Below are 21241 nucleotides of genomic sequence, written 5' to 3'. Positions count from 1 at the left end.
TGAGGGCCTAGGGACCACACCCCTGGAGTCAGGAGGGCAGAGGTGAGGATGACAGTGAAATGGCCAGAAGGTAAAGATACATGTGAATATTCTATCTTCATTAGGTCACATGCATGAAAGGCAAGAGAAAAGTAGCACATACATTTTCGAGAAGTTAAAGCTGATAGTCAGGACACAAAGATGGTTGATTGTTCTACAGACGTGGAAGGCAGGGGCTCAGGACCTGTAAAATCCCCCACTGAGCAAATAACTGAGACAGTACTTCCTAGTGATGCATTCTGCTGGCAAACAGTGTGAAATTTTCCTGGAGAAGGCTCTAGCCATCAGTCCCTGGTCCATCTTCTGGCCCCACGGAGATGCTGATGAGAACACCCTCCACAGGGTGTGCACAAGTGATTCCCTTTTTAGAAATTCTTCTAAGCCAGTCAGAAGATGAAAAGCTTGCAGATGGAAGGGAATCAGAACGTGGGCGATGTCTTGTAGTGGCCGAGTGATCCCTGCATGCGGTTCAGAGTGTTTTCACTAAGACAAAACAGTGGGAGAAAGAAAAACCCTACACCCATGCAAACTTTGAGGGAATACCGGAGCTTAATGTAACAGACACTGGTCATGCTAGGAAATTTTATTACCTTTTCTGGAGGGGTCGCAGGGCTTTGTGTTTGGGCTGCTTTCCGTGGTGCAGTAATTGTCAAGCTCGCCAAAAGTGTGACAGAATCACAGAATTACCCTTGGCAGAAACAGAATTACTCCTAACCCCTACCCTCATCCTCCACCGAGACCAGACAGAGAAACAACTACTAGAGTTTTCAGAGACTACCAAATCTTGGCTCTAGCTCCGCATCCTTGGCCAAAGCAGGGAAGGTTGGGGTGAGAGACACGGTGAACAAAAACTGCTTCCTCGAGCTGCTCGCACTTCCTCTTTCCCCCTTTTGCTCTTGTGTGTTGGGTCAGAGGTTACCAGGCAGGGGTCCCTAAGGTTGTCAATGGGAGGATGTGAGCCCTGGTGGGTTCCTCCCAGACAGCTCAACATGGGAGGCTCCCAATTCCCCTTTCTCCTGCAAGGAAAGACACCACAGCTGTGTCACTCTCCTTCAGAGACTGCAGATTGGAGGTCTGTTTTTCCACAAAACCTAGTTCTAAGCCATTTCTAGCAAGTGAGAGTGACTGATTGGAACCCTAGTGGTGACAGCTACACAGGGGGCAGGCTTAAAAAGCGACTCTTTCTGGTAGTGAACGAATTTCAGATTTCACACAAGAAGGGCAAAACCATGGGCTATTTTCTCCCATGAATTTTTGCCTATTTTGGGCCCTAAATCAAATTGAGAAAAAAGTGACTAAAACACTCAAATTGCCAATATAGTTAGAGATATACACTTTGTGAGACTAACTTGGGAATCTACTGCCCTGCTTCTGCAAGGATAGGGCTCTGTAAGGCATGACTTGAAATGAAATCCAAGCAACTTTTATCTGTTTAACTCTGGTGCAGGAGAAGAGAGCAGTATTTAAGGTATAAACTAAATTAGTCTATTCCTGAAGAGAACATTTGCTACTCACATTTATGGTGGAAGATGCAATCTCACAACACAACAAAGCTCTCCTTGTGAGTGGAGCAGGCCAATACTGGGTAGGGCTAGACTATAGGGCTCACAGGCTCTATGCCCTAAGCTACTGATGCCCCTTTGTGCCAGAGGCTGGGTTTTGCAGCAAACTCAGTTCAGGCCTGGAAACACTGGGCCCACCAAGAATCCTAAATAGTCAACTAAAACCCCTGAAAGAGCCAGGCCTGTTTCTTTAATCATTAGTATTGTTTGCATACCTTTAGGAGGTACAAGTGCAGTTTTGTTACATGGATATATTACCCAGTGGTGAAGTGTAGGCTTACCAGAGCAAAAACAGGGTGGTAGATAATCTCCCTTGTGCAATCAACAACTATAACCCTGGCAGGTAGGGTGCCTACTATTCATACCGACTACAGAGAGCATGGACTCCTCTAACCTGATAAAGGATATGAAGCCAGTTATCTATTTATTACCTCTTAGCTCCAAATTCACCAGTCAATATATATTCTTCAATAATAGAGGGATTCTTCAAGCATGTCTCCTTTAAAGTAGCATCAAAGAGCACGATGTCACACCTACTTAATAGAGGGCTCTGGAGGGACAGACATTGAAAAAGGAAGTGGTATTTCTAAGGTTTCTGGTTCTCAGAGGTGTGGAGGTAAGGACATTCAGGTCTATTCATGTCTAAGGACATTCAGGATGCTTTGTCCCAGGCCTGGGCCCAGAACAACTGTCCCCCAGCAAACCTGCAGTCCTGGTGTGCCTTGATGATCAGCTTCTTGTGGCCCTCTTGATAGGGACATGCTGTTCTCCAAGTCATCTGCCCACTGCTTCCCTCTGCTCACTTGCTCCGCAGCCACACACACACACACACACACACACACACACACGACCAGGTTCATGTAGTCCTTTCAATACTGCAGCCGTCTCAACACCGAGCCCCCACCCTGATCCTGTGCAACGGGCATTGTTTACTCCAGGCCTCCAACTGAGACAGGACTCCCAACCCCTAATTCACACCACATACTAGCCACCAGCTATGGCTTGTCCACACTACCATGCTCCAAAGGGTGCCTTCTTGCTTCCTCTGCGACCGTAGACCAGTTCTGCCTCTGTAGACCAGCTCAGGTACTGGCAAACCAGTGGAACTTCTCTGCCATCCAGTAGGTTCTTCTCCAATTAGGTATGAAATCTATCCTTGGGGAGAAGCTTTCATTCTAAGCTTGTCTTTCCTTGGGTACTCTCCCCCAGCCCCAGAAAACCCCACATAGAGTTGTCTTGTATCCTATATAAGATCTTTTAACATCGCTTAATGATTCTTTATATTAAATTTTTCCCTTCTAGATCACTGTGTGCTTTCTATCTCCTGATTGGATCCATATTGCTACAGAACACAACATCTACAGCAAGCATCATTCTTAACGGAGAATCACTGAAAGCTTTCTCTCTAAGAGCTACATCAATAAGGATGTCCACTATCACCACTTCTATGCAATAGTTTACTGGGGGTAGGGGTGGGGTCCCAGAGAGAGCAATAGGGCAAGAAAAAGGAATAAGATATTTGGAAAGGAAGAAGAAAGACTGGCACTATTTTCAGATGATATGACAGTGTATATAAAATTCTACAAAGTATTACAGACAAATTATTAGAATCGATAGAAGAGTTTACATGCTTATAGGATAAAATCTTAACGAACAAAAGCCAATTGCATGCTATTTAGAGCTATAAATTTAGACAATAAAAATTTCAAACATACGATTTGCAAAATATGAAATGCCTAGGATAAAAAAGTTGCCTTGTGGGAAAAATATAAAATATTATTTGGGCACATTAAAGGTGATCTTATTAAAAGAAGAGATAGACCATAATCATGAATCGAACATTCAATATTAGGAAGTCAAATCTAAAATACCAGCACAATCCAAATTAGAACCCCAAACTAGCTGTTGGTTGAAGTTTTTATGATTAGTTTATAATTTAAATGGAATTGAAATGGACCAAAAGTAGCCAAGACACTTTTGAAGAACAAGGTAGAATTGATTTGCTTAATCCAAATATTAGAATTGACTATGGATCTGTAGTAATTAAGACAGTGTCGTATTTCAAACAGACAAGTGCTTAATAGAGAGTATAGGAACTAGCCCACATATGTGTAGATACTTGATTTATGGCACTGTAAATCAATTGGCAAAAGGCAGACTTTTCAATAAGTGGTTCACTGAGAAAACTGGATATTCACTTACATACATACGTACATACATACGTAAATGGAACTCTACTTACCACAATACACGAACATCAATTGCAAGTGGATTAACACCTGACTATGAAGGGCAATAGCAGACATATTTGAGAAGAAAATATACAGAATGCTTTCATGGTCCAGGGTTCCTTAAAACAGAAAAGATCTCTTAAAAAAGCACTAACCATCAGGAAAAGAATTATGAAATTGACTATATTATAATTAATAGCTTCTGTTCACAAAACAGAGCACAAAGCAAGTGAAAATACCAACAGAGCAAGGGAGTATTTTGGCCACAGGTATGGACGAGTATTTAAAATATTTAACAGACTCATTAAGTCAGTATCAGATGAACAATAGAATAGAAACATGGGTTAAAAGACGTAAATTTGAATAGGTCTTCCTCAAAATAGAAACTCCAAAAGGCTCATTAACACGAAAATGTGCTAAAGCTTAATAGTAATTTGTGTATTGCCCACCAGCAGACTGGCAAAATTTAAATTCGGGCAATACTTGGTGTAGGTGAACATGTGGATCAGTAAGGACTCTTTATGCTGCTGGTGGGATTGACAACTGTCCCAATCACTACAGAGAACAATTTGGCATCATCTAGTAAAGCTGAGGATATCCGTTCCCTATGGCCCTGTGATTCTGTTCTTGGATATATACCCTAGAGAGATTTTTATACATGTGTCCCATTAGAAATGTGCAAGAATGTTCACAATAATCATTGAAAAGTAGAAGCAATCCTAATCTCCATCTGCTGTAGAATGGAGTGGTATAATCATACAATAATCACTTTGCTATAAGCATATGCTGGAACGACAGTCGATGGAGACAAAGGATCTACTTACTTATAGCTATTATGAACAACATGGACGAGTCTCTCAAGTATAATACAGAGTGAAAAAAGCAAGCTATAAAAGGAAGCATGCCGTATGATTCCACTTATACAACTTTATTGTTTAGGGATGCGTACAAAAGTGATAAAGCTATAAAGGAAAGCAGTGAAATGATTATTACAAAGTCGGAGCAATTACTATATCTATATAGGAGAGTGTGGGTTTTGACTGGAAGGAGTACAGCAGCTGTATTCTGGAAGGTTGGCAGTGGTCTATTTCTTGACCTTGGTCCTGGTTACATAAGTGTCTGCTTTTGTAAAATAATCTAAACTATACAGATACGTTATATGCACTCTTCTAATTTCAGATTTGAAAAATACTTCCTCCAGAAAAAGTAATAGAAAGAAAAGTATGTGGAGTAGAAATTTTGATGAGGTTCAAATAGTTATGGATGAAAAACTTGATTTTCAAGAGACCAAGTGTCCACTGTCATTAAAAGAGGGCGAGAGCTGGGAGTATTTAAACAACAGGTTACACCCCCACCCCCACCACCACCACCAATCTATTCATCACTCTAAACCTTCTCATCTATTTCACCCTATATTTGTGTCAATTCCAAACTCATTCGTGACAGACAAACTAGAGGATTGTCGTCATCATTAATAAGGTCATTAGGCACCAAAGGCCCAACAAGACTGGGCCACCACACTTAAATGTGAGCAGGTACACCAGGGCAATTGGACAAGATCGTCTGTGCACATTACTTGGCAGAGTCCATTGAGTGACTGAGGGTTTAACCTTAACCCATTTAACTGGAACTCCTGCCCAGAGAATGTGCTGGAGAATGCAGAATAAACTGAGGAATGCCCTCATTGTGCTATGAGAGTGGACATGAAATTTATCATGATACAACCGATCGTGGAAGGGCAAAGAGTTGGTTTAGGTTGTGCACTGTATAGGGAGAAGCCAGGAGCGGGTTGGGTTTTTTCCAGATTTCAGTATAAATTGTTTCATCCTCCAGACTTTGCATTTCTAGGCTGAAGGGCGCTAATCTGTTTTGGCCGCATCTCTCACTCATTCTAATCTCTGTATCAGCAGACAAAAATTGAACTATGTGGCAAATTGTACCGAGGACTTTGCTGAAGACAATTGTGAGTATGGAAGTTGTCCCGCGCGGAGGTGGGAAGGGAAGGACAATTTCGGCAGAAATGCCAGCATTATGGTGGTTTAATGCTGACAGAGAGACAGTTTATTCTCTCAGGAATTGTCTTTCATCCATCAATCCAGCCAGGCAGCCAGCCAATAAACAAATTTTAACACACGAAAAGTACGAAGCAACATGTCTAACACTGGGAGGGGCTGGGGTGTGTTTATTTGGGTATATACAATGAGTCACGGATTAAAATTGCTTTTAGCGGATAGATACCTAGGTGTTCCACAGCATTACTGAACAAGATGTCGTCATTTCCCCATTACTTCAGAAGACCTCCTTAATTACTTATATTAATTGTAGAATATATTTATGCATACTAGGCTCTACCTCTGGGCTTTCTATTCCGTTCCAGAGACCCAGTACCAGAATATTTAAATCACTGTGGCGTTAAATACGTTTTAATATCTGATAGGGCCAGTTTCTGCGCATTGCACTTTTTTTTCCCCCTTTCAGGAACGTGTTCAGGCCCGCGGCAGGGGGCGGGGTCGCGCCTCCTCCTCGGCTCTGGTTCCAGCCAAGCCTCACGGACGCAGAGATGGAAATCCCAAAGCTGCTCCCGGCTCGCGGGACCCTACGGGGCGGCGCCGGCGGTATCCCCGCGGGCGACGGCCGGGTCCACCGAGGCCCTGACCCGCCGGCTGGCCAGGTCCCCACGCGCCGCCTCCTCCTGCCCCGGGGCCCCCAAGATGGCGGGCCCGGGCGGCGGCGCAAGGAGGCCCGCAAGGCCTCACCGAGCCCTGGCCCAAGCCTGTTGGCGCCAAGGCCCCATCAACCTAGCGGCGGCGGCGACGACTTCTTCCTGGTGCTGCTTGACACGGTGGGTGGCGACGTGGAGACCGCGGGCTCCGGTCAGGCCGCAGGGCCTGTGTTGAGGGAGGAGGCCAAGGCGGGCCCGGGGCTCCAGGGTGACGAGAGCGGCGCGAACCCCGCGGGCTTCTCTGCGCAGGGCCCCCGCTGCCTGTCCGCGGTTCCCACCCCGGCCCCGATCTCTGCCCCCAGCCCCGCCGCGGCCTTCGCGGGCACAGTCACTATCCACAACCAGGACCTGCTGTTGCGCTTTGAGAACGGCGTCCTCACCCTGGCCACGCCCCCACCACACGCCTGGGAGCCAGGGGCCGCTGCTGCCCAGCAGCCCGGGTGTCTGATCGCCCCCCAAGCCGGGTTCCCGCATGCCCCGCAGCCAGGTAACTGCCCAGAGCTGCCGCGAGACCTCCTGCTAGCTGAGCCGGCCGAACCCGCGCCTGCTCCGGCGCCCGAGGAGGAGGCGGAGGGCCCAGCCGCCGCCCTGGGCCCCCGCGGACTGCTGGGCTCTGGCCCAGGCGTGGTGCTGTACCTGTGTCCCGAGGCGCTATGCGGGCAAACCTTCGCCAAGAAGCACCAGCTGAAGGTGCACCTGCTGACGCACAGCAGCAGCCAGGGCCAGAGGCCCTTCAAATGCCCCCTGGGTGGCTGCGGCTGGACCTTCACCACCTCTTACAAGCTCAAGAGGCACCTGCAGTCGCACGACAAACTGCGGCCCTTTGGCTGCCCTGCGGAGGGCTGTGGCAAGAGCTTCACCACCGTGTACAACCTCAAGGCGCACATGAAGGGCCATGAGCAGGAGAACTCCTTCAAATGTGAGGTGTGCGAGGAGAGCTTCCCCACGCAGGCCAAACTCAGCGCCCACCAGCGCAGCCACTTCGAACCCGAGAGGCCTTACCAGTGCGCGTTTTCTGGCTGCAAGAAGACATTTATCACAGTGAGTGCTCTGTTTTCCCATAACCGCGCCCATTTCAGGGAACAGGAACTGTTTTCCTGCTCTTTCCCTGGCTGCAGCAAGCAATATGACAAGGCTTGTAGGCTGAAAATTCACCTGCGGAGTCACACCGGCGAGAGACCTTTCCTTTGTGACTTTGATGGCTGTGGCTGGAACTTCACCAGCATGTCCAAACTCTTAAGGCACAAAAGGAAGCACGACGATGACCGGAGGTTCATGTGCCCTGTGGAAGGCTGTGGGAAATCTTTCACGAGGGCCGAACATCTGAAAGGCCACAGCATAACCCACCTGGGCACAAAGCCTTTTGTGTGTCCTGTTGAAGGCTGCTGTGCCAGGTTCTCTGCTCGCAGTAGCCTCTACATTCACTCCAAGAAACACCTGCAGGATGTGGACACTTGGAAAAGCCGTTGCCCGATCTCCACTTGTAATAAACTCTTCACATCCAAGCACAGCATGAAGTCGCACATGGCCAAAAGGCACAAGGTGGGCCAGGATCTCTTAGCTCAGCTAGAAGCAGCAAATTCTCTTACACCCAGCAGTGAACTTACCAGCCAGAGACAGAATGATCTCAGTGATGCAGAGATAGTGTCTCTCTTCTCTGATGTACCTGACAGTACTTCTGCTGCATTGCTGGACACAGCATTGGTGAACTCTGGAATCTTGACTATTGATGTGGCTTCTGTGAGCTCGACTCTGGCAGGGCACCTCCCTGCTAATAATAATAATTCCATAGGGCAGGCTGTGGACCCTCCAGCCTTGATGGCCACCAGCGGCCCTCCTCAAAGCCTGGATACCTCTGTCTTTTTTGGAACGGCAGCCACTGGTTTTCAGCAGAGCTCCTTAAATATGGATGAGGTCTCAAGTGTAAGTGTGGGGCCATTGGGATCTCTGGGCTCTTTGGCCATTAAAAACTCCAGTCCAGAGCCTCAGGCTTTGACACCCAGCAGTAAGCTGACAGTGGACACAGATGCTCTGACTCCTTCAAGCACCCTTTGTGAAAACAGTGTCTCAGAACTACTGACACCAACCAAAGCGGAGTGGAGCGTACATCCTAACTCTGACTTCTTTGGACAGGAGGGAGAAACCCAGTTTGGATTCCCCAGTGTAGCAGGAAACCATGGTTCTCAGAAAGAAAGAAATCTTATCACTGTGACTGGCAGCTCATTTTTGGTATGAACCAGCTCTATTCATTCCTTGCCATGTGGCTAACTTTTATTACAGTCAATTTTTGAGGATATTCTGGACTAAATATTTAAGTGCAGTCATTTCTTTTTGGTTTGCAAAAAGAGCACAGCCCTGGACTACAAGTTTGGAGATCTAAATTCTGATCCTGAGTCTGGAACTGACAAGTTGTGTGACCCTGAGCAAGTCACTTAACCTACCTAAGCCTTAATTTCCTTATAAATTGTGGTGGTTTGAACACATTGCTCATAAGGTCTTTTCAGTTTTGTTTTCTTTTGTGATTTTGTGCTTTTTCTTGAAAATTTTCGGGCGTTTTGCAATTATTATTGTTTGTACTTGTAATGAGAAGCGGTTTGAGCCCTGTAGCACTAAATAATGAAAGATTGAGGAACTGGTGTTTTACATTAAAAATTTAATGGCAATTTTACACAGTACGAAAATCTAATGATAGAGCTCAAAAAAAGGAGCTAAAAATAGGGGTTGGTTCTTCTTAGCTGTTTATCATTCTAACCTTTTTTTAAATGACGAAGGTATGTTTTTGTTGTGGAAAATTCAAGGGCTTTTGTTATCACTCAGACCCAGAGTGAAATGTTTGCTTTGTGGTTTTGAATAAGTTGGCCTTTAATAAGTTATTTAGTCTCTCTTAGCCTCAGTTTTCTATCTGTAAAATGGTCATAGCAACGTGAACATATGTGTTACATCCTAGACTTATTTTTCTACCCCAGTAGGTTGTATTGAAAGGACAATGTTATATATGTTTCAGCATGTTTTGGTGAATCTTCATTCCCTTTCCTGCCCCTTGTTTTCCCTCCTCAAAGGGGAGAAATTAGCACAAATTAGTATCAGGATTGTGCAGGAAATAAACATTTGTGAAGGTTAAGAAAGAGGAAAAGGAAGTTATTTCTTAACAGATTAAGAAGGATTTTTCTCCACACAGTTCTTTTGTGGCATTGGCCACATGTCCATTAGACCAATTTGATAGTATCTTTGGTCTGCATTCAAAGCCAGCTCATACAACGAGTATTCAGCCTATTATTCCAAGACAATCTGGACATAGACCAGAGGGAGATTTTTCTCCCCTCTGTGCCCTAGAGAGCTCATTGCTGGCTTACTCTTAGAGTTGAAATGAGAAAGTTTTGTCTGCATTTTGAGTAGATACCGTCTATCTTATATGAGTATAGCATTTTACAGTTTAGCACTTTCACAACTATTATATTTGATCCTCACAATCCTGTGAGGTAATTATGGCAAAGTCAGATCTACAATTCATGTTAAAATTTACCTAGCTCAGATTACAAATGTGTTTCACTTAGTAACGTGTGTGTGTGTGTGTGTGTGTGTGTGTGTAGCTCAAAACAAAGAGGAAATATTTCCCACTCTCCCATTCGACTCTTGAGTTTCATGACTATTTTGTTTATAACTGTTTGCTGCCTCCCAGCTTAATTGATTTCTCTTACATTCTTTGTACTCCACCCTATTTCCTTGTAAGTGTACACCAGTCCTTGCCATGAATCTCTTTTATTTACATTTAAATTAGACACGTCTCTTTCATGGTCACCATCTCTCAGCCATTCTTATGGCCCATTTTTCAGTCACAGTATTACTGCAAGTATGTGTGTATATTGAGAAGTTATTTTCTGGATTTAGATGGCAATGTGTTTATACATGAATCAGATAATAATGGAGATATTTTATATAAGGCGTTAGTGAGAAGTAGTTCTACTTTTCCTTTTTTACAATGTGGTCCTGGTAGCAAACACTATTAGTTGCTTTCAACTATTGTAACCCCGTACTGTTTACATGTGGATACTTGGAGATAACAATTATTATGGCACTTTAACAGTGCACTTTAATATTTACCACCTTGATATACATCTTTACTGTCTTTATAATTTTTAAGTTGGTTGTATTTATTCAATGAAAAAGCAAAAAATACACATAAATTTGTAATTGAAAGAAATAGAATTTTGTGTCTAACCATTTAACAGTTCTCCCTTAGTATTTTAGAAAGATTTTAAGCCATTTTAGAAATGTGTTGTCACTAGTTAAGTCCTCTTAAATAGATTATTATTATTTTCCTATAGAAAATGCAGAGGCCTGAGGTGAACGCAAGGGTCATAGGCATCCATTAAGATATATAACTATATAGATATTTTAAAACTCTGTCACATTGTTTCCTTAATCCCTTAGACCTATTTCCTCCCATGAAAACTATCATAAGCTATGCTTTTTTTATGGTCTATAGAATTTTCAAAGGACAAAATTTTTTTTTTAAGATAAAGATCTTGTGATTGTCCGTGGGCTCACATGGTTTCTTTCATTCAATTTTTTCAAAAGATTTCTTTTTCAATACTGTTGTCCCACCATGATAGTTGACATGGCATGTAATTACAGACAGAAGTGTGACTGTAAACATATTAGTGTTTCTGTTAGTGTTGGCATAAGCTTGCCTTTTTGTTTAAACAATGGGACATGATTTAATTGTCCTTGATTTATTAACATTTTGCCAATTGAAAACACAATAAAAAATGCCTTGCAGGAAGGTTTGATTCTGGGGGATCCTGATGAGCATATTTATCATGAGTTTAAATATGTTAATCTTGACATTTTTACCAGTTATCTCATTATAGTGTTACATAATTGAAAGCCTTGAATAGTAAAAGTGAAACTTGTTGGAATACAAGGATCATCTTTCTCTGTGGATTAAATGCTTCATATTCTCATCCAAGAAAAATAAGATAAGGCATTAGTATAACAGGGTATTTTTTACTGTTCCTTGATTCCACATAAAGCAATGATTAACTCATTGATGGGAATATTCATAATCCCTTAGTAATTATTGGTATCAAACAGATTCACTTGATAACTTCATGATGATAAAAACTAAATTAAATGCAATTCACTCAAAATATGTGACAATTGAAATGTAAGGCCGAACTGAAATGTGTATATATATATAACTGAAACTTGTATATATTATATATAACTGAAATTCATATATATTATATATAAATTTATATATAATATATAATATTTTTATATTATATATTATCTATATAATTATATATACAAATTTATATATTTACTTTATATATATATGTAGATTTTTTGAAAAATAGATTTGCTTAACAATTTTTTAAAAAGCAAATTGTATGCTAGGGTTTAAAGCAGGAGTCTCCAACCCTCAGGCCATGGACAGGTACTAGTCCATGGCCTATTAGAAACTGTTCTGCATAGCAGGAGGTGAGTGGCGGCCAGGGAGCAAAACTGAGCTCCACCTCTTGTCAGATCAGCAGTGGCATTAGATTCTCATATAGGAGCACAAACTCTATTGTGAACTGCGCATGGGAGGGAGCTAGATTGCACACTCCTTATGAGAATCTAATTCCTAATGATGTGTCGCTGTATCCCATCGCCCCAAAATAGGACCATCTAGTTGCAGGAAAACAAGCTCAGGGCTCCCACTGATTCTACATTATGGTGAATATGTAATAATAATATAAAGCACACAATAAATGTCATGTGCTTGAATCATTCCAGAACTATCCCCCCATCCGTGGAAAAATTGTCTTCCACTAAACTGGTCTCTGGTGCCAAAATGGCTAGGGACCAAGGGTTTAGAGAACAGATTGTTTAAGCACAAAAAAAAAAACTATAAAAAGCAAAGCAATCATTAAAAATGAATTTTATATGTTTATGAAATCTAAATAGATGTGGACTTTGGTAACAATTTTTAAGCTATGGTCCCCTCTGCATATTTCAAGTTAATTTACTGACTCCTTACAGAATGCAAGGTAAAATACTAGGGATATAGATAAGAAGAGTAAAATATAAGCCATATCTTAATTTTGGAGAGGACATAGAAATTCACCTATTAGCCATTTTACAACTAAACAAAATCAACCAACATGTTTTCAGGCACCAAATGAATGGCTTGGAGTGAAAGGAGGGGCAGGAGCTGGAGTTTAATGGGTGGTTACATTTAGTTATATAAAGAAGAGTGTTGGTGAATTCCAGCCTGGGAGAAAAGCACAAAGAACTCAAAATGGAATTAGCCACACAACACTGTGAAAAACAGCCTAACTCAAATTCAGGGCTCATATTTGGTAAGTGCTGGGTGTTAGGGTTAGACTGCCAGTATGGAGCCAAATTCTGGAAGGCAATACAAACCAGTCAGAGTAGATAGGACTTTATTCTGGATATGATTGAAAGCCAGTGAAGATATTTGAGAAGGGAAGTCAAATTTGATTATATAAAAATATTAATATAGTGGACATATATAATGCAGATTCGATGGGGAAAATAGTGCAGTCACTTAGGAGTCTGTTATAATAATTCTGGAGTGTTGTGATGAAGGCTTGGACTGAAGTGACGAGAAGAGACAGAGATATAGGTGACGAGAAGAGACAGATATACACATCTGTCCTAATTGAGGAAATGAATATAATTTGGTGACTTATTTAATATATAGGACACCCATCAGAAAGAGGAAGATTAAAAATGTCCCTAAGGATTTCTTGGATTCTATAAAAATTACACTTGGTTAATATGAACAAAGTTGTATAATAAAATATTTTCAGGAATATTTATGGAAAGATGATTAGGACATGCTTAATTTATCAGGAAGTGATAAACTATGGCTATCTCTGAATAAATCATGCATATTCTAGATTATCCACACTGTTAGACAGACGACTTTATCTTGTTTGGCTCCCTCATATGTTCTTAGATTCACATTTGATGTTTATAATGTTATTTCCCTTTGAGAATCTGCAGGACTCTTCAACTTCGTACAATATAAGCCCAGACTACTCTGTATCAAAATGAGCTATGTCATCCTTGGCTTCCATTTCTTTCTTACTACTGCTTTCTGCTACTACAGATATTCAACAGGTATTTTTTATTTGGTGCTTATTAATATAACAAATCAGATCTCCATAATTTGGAGGATACTGCTTAGTCATTAATTTCAATAGTTTCTCATGCTAAACTGTGTTAGATTGAGTTTTAACTGCATTTCTCTTAAATTGGAAGAGACAGGACTAGGATTGCCCAAAAACCAACTTCGGTGTGATACTTGGGGCTTCTTACTCATAATCCTCTCTTTCATTAGCTAACATGGTAAGTGATGGTGTATGGAAACTCAGTTACAGAAGTCACATCCTCTTTTCTCTTTAAACCCTAATGTAACACATTTTATAGTTACCCTGACTACTAATGGTGATAACTCAGTGAGCATGGAGTACAAAAAAAGAGAGAGTAAATAAATAGTATAATTACCTAGCGATTACATTTTGTTCGATGGTGACTTTGCTGTCCTGCATTGTCAACAGAACAATACATTTCATTCTCGTTTTCTGCTGACATTTATGCACATGCAAAACACATTAACCATCATTCTGCCTATGGAAAATATCTTAACTCAGTATTTTAAACAAAGGAGATAATTATTCTTATGAGCACTAACTGTGAATCCTTAGACTACCTCTTATCATTACCAGCTTATTAAGCAGCTGGTGGTTATTGAGTGCCTACTCCGTGTGAGGCACTATGAAGTATAACACAAAAGTATGTTGCATTACTTTATTCAAACAAACATTTTTAGCACATGTTTGACAAATTCTGCCCTTTACCCACACACATTACAAGCTAGACAGAAACAAAAATTCAGCAAGCAATGAAAAATATAATCAATTTCTAGATGGTTATGTATTAGAATTATACAGATTCAAATAGAATGGCAGTTATTTTCACAGTATGGACAGAAAATTATAATGAGGAATATTTCAATGTGCAGATTGTCGAAAGTTTTTTCAAAAAGTTCTAAGAATCTAAAATTTAAGCTGCAGTACAGCAATTAGGATAAACTGTCCTAAATTAAAATTTAAACAGAATTGTGACTGGTAGCTTTAATTATAGCAAAATACTATGGGAAATAATTTGTAAATTATGCTATATTTTGATTTGTTCTAGATTGGAATCCCGGATATATTAAGTGTAAAACTTGAGAGTGATCTTTTGGAAATTATATAAAACATTTTGTTTCCAAATGAGAAAACCATAGCATATAAATAAATAATTTTACACCTGTAATTTTTGAAATAATTTTTACTTTCCTTATATTGGACACACAAGCAAATTTTAATTTTCTGAAACAAAAAAAAACAAGACTTTAATTAGAAAGTAATTATTTTATATAGGTATGCTAGCTGAAAATAAGGCTATAAAGACTTCATTTGATACTTGGGAATGACAACTACTGGAGTTTAACATGGAGAATCCTGAAACTTCACCAATCATGTGATGAGGGATAGTGTTAATCATCAAGCAAGTCTCTCACATTCTGAATAAAGTATAACTAACTGAATACATTTGGAAAGGAAACAAAGCCCATTATAAAAAAATAAAGCTCACTATAGTGATAAATAATATTTTGTGTTCTCACCACAAAAAGTAAGTATATGAGGTAATGCATGTGTTAATTAGCTCTATCTAGTCATTCCACAGTGTTATACATATTTTCAAACATATTGTATATGATAAATATACACAATTTTTGTCAGTTTAAAAAATAAATACATTTAACAATAAAAATTGCAAATGGTAGCCAAAATGAAAACATTTCAATTCTAAGCCAGTCTTTCCTTGGAATAAAGTCAAGAAATGATTCATCTTTGTCAAGACTTATTTCCCTTTCCTGTGTACACAGTAGAGGGATATAACTGCAGTGTGAAATAACATAATACTGCATGTGGAAGAAGGAAGCTTCTCTCATGTCTATTTGTGGGGAAATTAGCCAAATTAGAGAGCTAAAATGGAAATTCCACAGGCACTGACTCAGTGAATAGAGTAGAAGTTCATTCCAGGCGAGGTCCAATTTTAGAATGTGCTGCTAGGCAGAGTGAGAACTATTTTTCCTCCCGATTTGTGTTGGCATTAGTTCATTAATGCTAAACTTGGCCCTTGATATTTCCAAAGAGATGCAACAGCTTTCCCTTTAAAGTCATTTTATGTTCTTGTGCTTTCTGGAACTTATTTTATTTTAAATTATTAATAATAATAGGAATTGCATCAAATGTTATGACATGCTAGTAGAAGAGGGAATAAGCCAATATTTATTATTTTTGCCTCACTTTCTAAAATAGTGTTGATTAAGTAAAACTTGCTTTTCTCTTTTTTATGTGAGGGCTCATTTTGCCATTTGGGTATGTCACTTTCATTTATGTACTTAGGAAGCATTAGGATTTAAGAACATTGTGAAAATAAGTCTTTATAACTTTAGAAATGTGGTTACTTTGGAAATGGAGAAACCTAGACTAGCCATACTACTTTTTTAGATAACAGGGAAGACATGGAAATGAATGAAAGGCAAATTCAATGGGAAAAAAGAGATTAATTTCTTATTAAATCAAATTCTGTATTTATAAATTTTGCTGATAAATCCACTCTTGTATATTATTCAGCATATTTTTATTCAGTTCATTTTTAGAATAGTTTATCCAGAGCAGTAAGTCTATGTGAAATCTAAAAATTTGACTAACTTGTATTATATTTCATTTTTACAGTAGGCAGTGGATAGTCATTTTCACTGCTAAATCTATGTACCAAATCTATTGAGTATTGGAAAAACACACTGGATAGAATATTATTTGCAAAGTGATTCTTGTTGTCATTCACCATAGATTCTGTTGGGACAAAAAAAATCTTAAAGATAAAATGTTGCCTATATTTATAAAAATTATTGAGGATTCTTCCCAAAAATAGAAATGAGAAAATAAAATTTAGACAATCAAATGATTAAGTTTGCTCTATAGCCAAGTGTTTTGGTCTAAGTGTCTTTGGTTGAAAACATCTGGATAAAAGCACAGTGACAATTTTGAAGCATATCCAGAATTTTCCAGTTACAGTTAGACATAAAAAACATCAAAGAGCCATTATTGCAACATTGGTAACCTGTCTGTCTAATACAATCTATCTTTTGAAAGTTTCTTGAAGACAGTAATAAGTAAAGAGAAAAGTTACAAATTTGGGCCCTGACTATGAAATGCCAAAATGTTATGAAATTGGAGGCTATTGATTATTTTACATGATAATTTTAGTAGTTGGTGTTTTTAAGTATTTCCACTCCAAGTATTTTTTAAAGTATTTTTAAACTAAATATGAATCTTTGATTCATGCTTTTAAAATTGCTAATTGATTTTTATTTTATTTTTATTTTCAAGATTGTTGGATTATTCAATTCAATAAGCTTGCAGATAACAACCTATAGATTGTTAGTTGTGAGGCTATATTGTGTATTTTAATTATTTCTTGATATAATTTTAAGTTACCATGTATTGAATTATAACTGGCCCTAAAACATTTTTTAATTTGTAAATTTTATTTGTATAACTTTTATTGAAATATAACATACTTTAAAAATATAACATACATTACAAAATTGATTTATTAATTTTCAAAAAATGAATACACCTATAAAACCACTACTCAGATGAAAGGATTACCAGAACCTTTCATCTGAGTAGTAGAACCTCAAAGCTCCCTCATATTCTCTGCTAGTCACTGCCATCCTGTACCAAAATAAATAACTTGATTTTCAAAACCAAAAGTTAGATGTTTTTTATTTGCTTGTTTCTCTTCATTTATTATTATTATTGAGATAAAATTCATATAATATAAAATTCATCATTTTAAAATATACAATTCAGTCATTTTTAAAACATTCATAATGTTGCTGAGTCATCACAACTGGGTAATTCCAGAACACCTCTGCCACTCTGAAAAGAAATCCCATAATCATTCTCCATTCCCTCATCTCCAGGAAACCACTAATTTACTTTCTGTCTCTATGGATTTGTCTATTATGCATATTTCATATGAATGGAATTGTACAATATATGCTTTTGTGTCTGGCTTTTCTTAGTATGATGTTATTAAAGTTCATCCATGTTTTAGCACATATCAGTACTTCACTCTTTTCGTGGCTGAAATGTATCACATTGAATAGCTATACTGCAGTTTATTTGTTAATTAATTAATGGACATTGGAGTTGTTTCCACCTTTAGATATTATTAGTTTTTGCTATCAATATTTGTGTACAAGTTTTTGTGTGAATATATTAAAACTACAGATTAGTTTTATTTTTAAACTTTATGGAAAGTTTATATTCTTTTTGACTTCTTCTACTCAACATTTTGTTTGTGAAATTCAGCCATGGTTTAGCATGTATAAACAATTCATTTATTCATTTTTATTTTAAGAGAGAAGGTCTCTCTTTGTCATCCAGGCTGGAGTGCAATGGCACTATCATAGCTCATTGCAGCCTTGATCTTCTGGGCTCAAGGTATCGTCTCACCTCAGCCTCCCTAGTGTCTGGGACTACAGGCATAGGACACCACACATGGCTTGTTCATTTATTTTTGTTGTAGAATTATAGTGTATCCCTCACCCATAATTTTTTTAGATTCTGCTTATAGGCATTTATATATTTTCCAGTTATTGGCAAGTGCTAATTACGCTGCTATGAACAATCAAATAAATAAATGGGAGTGTAGCTGGGTATGTTAAATTTTAGCAAGTACTGCCAAACAGTTTTCCAAGGTGTTTGTACTAATTTACACATTCATCATCAGATATGAGAGTTCTTATGAGTGAGAACGTGAAATATTTGTCTTTCTGTGTCTGACTTGTTTCACTTAAGATAATGACATCCAGTTCCATCCATGTTGCTACAAAAAATGTGATTTCATTCTTTTTATGGCTGAATAGTATTTCATTGTGTTTACATACCACAATTTTCTTTATCCAATCATCTATTGATGAACACTTAGGTTTATTCCATATTTTTGCTATTGTGACTAGAGCTGAAATAAACATACAAGTGCAGCTATCTTTTTAATATAATGTTTTTTTTTCCTTTGGGTAGATATCCAGTAGTGGGATTGCTGGATCAAGTGGTAGTTCTATTTTTAGTTCTTCGGGAAATCTCCATACTTAGTTTTTCATAAAGGTTGTACTAATTTAAATTCTCACCAACAATGTATAAAAGTTCCCTTCTCTCCACATCCTTGTCAACATTTGTTATTCTTTGACTTTTTAATTATACCATTCTGACTGGGGTAAGATAATATCTCATCGTGGTTTTAATTTGCATTCTTTTCTGATGACTAGTGATGTTGAATCCTTTTTTCACATAACTGTGGGGCATTTGTAGGTCTTTTGAAAAATCTCCATACGTGTCATTTTTCCATTTTTTAATGGGATTTTCTTTCTTTGTTGAGTTGGTTGAGTTCCTTGTATACTCTGAATACTAGTGCCCTGTTGGATGTATACTTTACACATATTTTCTCCCATTCTACAGGTTGTCTGTTCACTTTGTTTATTATTTCCTGTGCTGTGCAGAAGCTTTTTAGTTGAAGTCTCATTTGTCTATTTCAGTTTTTGTTGCCTGTGCCTTTGAGATCTTAGTCATAAATTATTGGCCTAAACCGAGGCCCAAAAGAGTTTTCCCTAGGTTTTGTTCTAGAATATTTGTTTCAGTCTTACATTTAAATCTTTAATCCATCTTGTGTTGATTTTTGTGTATGGTAAGACACAGGTATCCAGTTACATTCCCGTGCTTACGAAAATCAAATTTTCCCAGCACCATTTGCCGAAAGTGTTCTTTCTCCAATGTATGTTCTTTTTGACATTTTCAAAGATAAATTGGCTGTAAATATATGGCTTTTTGTTTTGGGTTATCTATCCTGTCCCATTGATCCATGTTACTATTTTAATAAGAGTACCATGCTGTTTAGGTTACTATAGCCTTCTAGCATAATTTTAAGTAAGGTAAACTGATGTCTCCAGCTTTATTCTTTTTGCTAGAACTGCTTTTGCTATTCAGATTTTTTGGGGGGTTTCATATGAAATTTGGGATTCTTTTTGCTAATTCTGTTAAAAATGTCATTGTCATTTTGATAGGGATTGCATTGATCTGCAGACTTATAGGCAGTATGGTAATTTTAATGCTATTAGTTCTTCAGATCTGTGAGCATGGAATATTTTTGTATTGGTGTCATCTTCAATTTCTTTCATCAGTGTTTTGTAGGGTTTTTTTTTTGTAGAGATCATTTGCCTCTTTTTAAAATGTATTCCTAGGTACTTTATTTGTAGCTGTTGGAAATGGGATTTCCTTATTGTTTTTTTCTCAGCTAGATCATTATTGATGTATAGAAAAGTCACTGATTTTTGTATGTTGATTTTGCATCCTGCAATTCTACTAAATTCATTTATAAAATGTAAGAGTTTTTGGGGTAGAATCTTTAGTTTTGCCTAGATATGCGATCATGTCATCAGAAAACGGGGATCATTTAACTTCCTCTTTTCCAATTTGGCTGCCTTCTATTTCTTTCCCTTGCCTGATTGCTCTGTCTAGGGCTTCCAGTACTATGCTGAATAGGAGTGTTGAGAGTAGGCATCCTTCTCTTGTTCCAGTTCCAGATGAAATATTTCAACTTTTCCCCATTCAGTATGATGTTGGCTATGGGTTTGTCATATATGGCCATTATTATTATTATTTTGAAGTATGTTCCTTCTATGCCTATTTCATTAACAGTTTTTTTATCAGGAAGGGATGCCAAATTTTATTGAATACTTTTTTTGACTCTATTGAGATGATTATAGGGATTTTGTCCTTAATTATATTTATGTGATATATCACATTTATTGATTTGCATAGGTTGAACCATCCTTGCATCCCTGGTATAAAGCCCATTTTTAAAATGGTGTTTCATCTTAATGATGTGCTGTTGGATTCAGTTTGCTATTATTTTGTTGATAATTTGTGTGTCTGTGTTAATCAGTGATATTGGTCTGCAGTTTAATATTTTTTCTTGTGTTCTTGTCTGGTTTTGCTGTCAGGGTGATACAGGTAGTATTCAGCTGTTGATCCATACAGTCTTTGGCTTTTCTTTGGTGGGATATGTTTTATTGGAGATTCATTCTTCCTAGTTGTTATTGGTATGTTCAGGTTTTTTATCCTTCATTCTTGGAAGGTTGTGTGTATCCAGAAATGTATCCATTTCATCTAGATTTTCTAGTTTGTGAGTATATAGATAGTATTTCATAATAGTCTCTAATGACCTATTTTATTTCTGTGTTATCAGTTGTAATGTCTTCTTTTTCATATCAGACTTTATTTATTTGGATCTTCTCTTCTTTTCATGGCCATTCTAGATAGTGGTTTATCAATTTTATCTTTTTGAAGACCCAACTATTCATATCATTGATCTTCTCTTTTTTGTGTTTGTTTGTTTGTTTTTGTCTCTCATTTGGTTCTGCTTTGATCTTCGTTATTTCTTCTGCTTATTTTGGTTTTGATTTGTTCTTGCTTTTCTCATTCTTTGTGATGTGATGTTAGGTTGTTGATTTGACATATTTCTATATTTTTATGTAGACATTTAAT

General features: G+C 38.4%; 1 protein-coding gene across 1 annotated transcript; it reads left to right on the top strand.

Moving 5' to 3' along the window:
* The first annotated feature begins 6268 nt into the window (after window positions 1–6268).
* ZXDA (zinc finger X-linked duplicated A) lies at window positions 6269–9033 on the top strand. The gene has a single exon (XM_055268505.2). It carries the CDS (start codon window positions 6393–6395, stop codon window positions 8787–8789), a length of 2397 nt encoding a protein of 798 aa, XP_055124480.1. The 5' UTR covers window positions 6269–6392; the 3' UTR covers window positions 8790–9033.
* The last annotated feature ends 12208 nt before the right edge of the window (window positions 9034–21241 follow it).

The sequence above is a fragment of the Symphalangus syndactylus genome, chromosome X (genome assembly GCF_028878055.3).
Source record: "Symphalangus syndactylus isolate Jambi chromosome X, NHGRI_mSymSyn1-v2.1_pri, whole genome shotgun sequence".
In the NCBI taxonomy this organism is placed as follows: Eukaryota; Metazoa; Chordata; class Mammalia; order Primates; family Hylobatidae; genus Symphalangus; species Symphalangus syndactylus.
The sequence above is the reverse complement of the archived record's forward strand: the minus strand, read 5'-3'. Positions and strand labels throughout refer to the sequence as shown.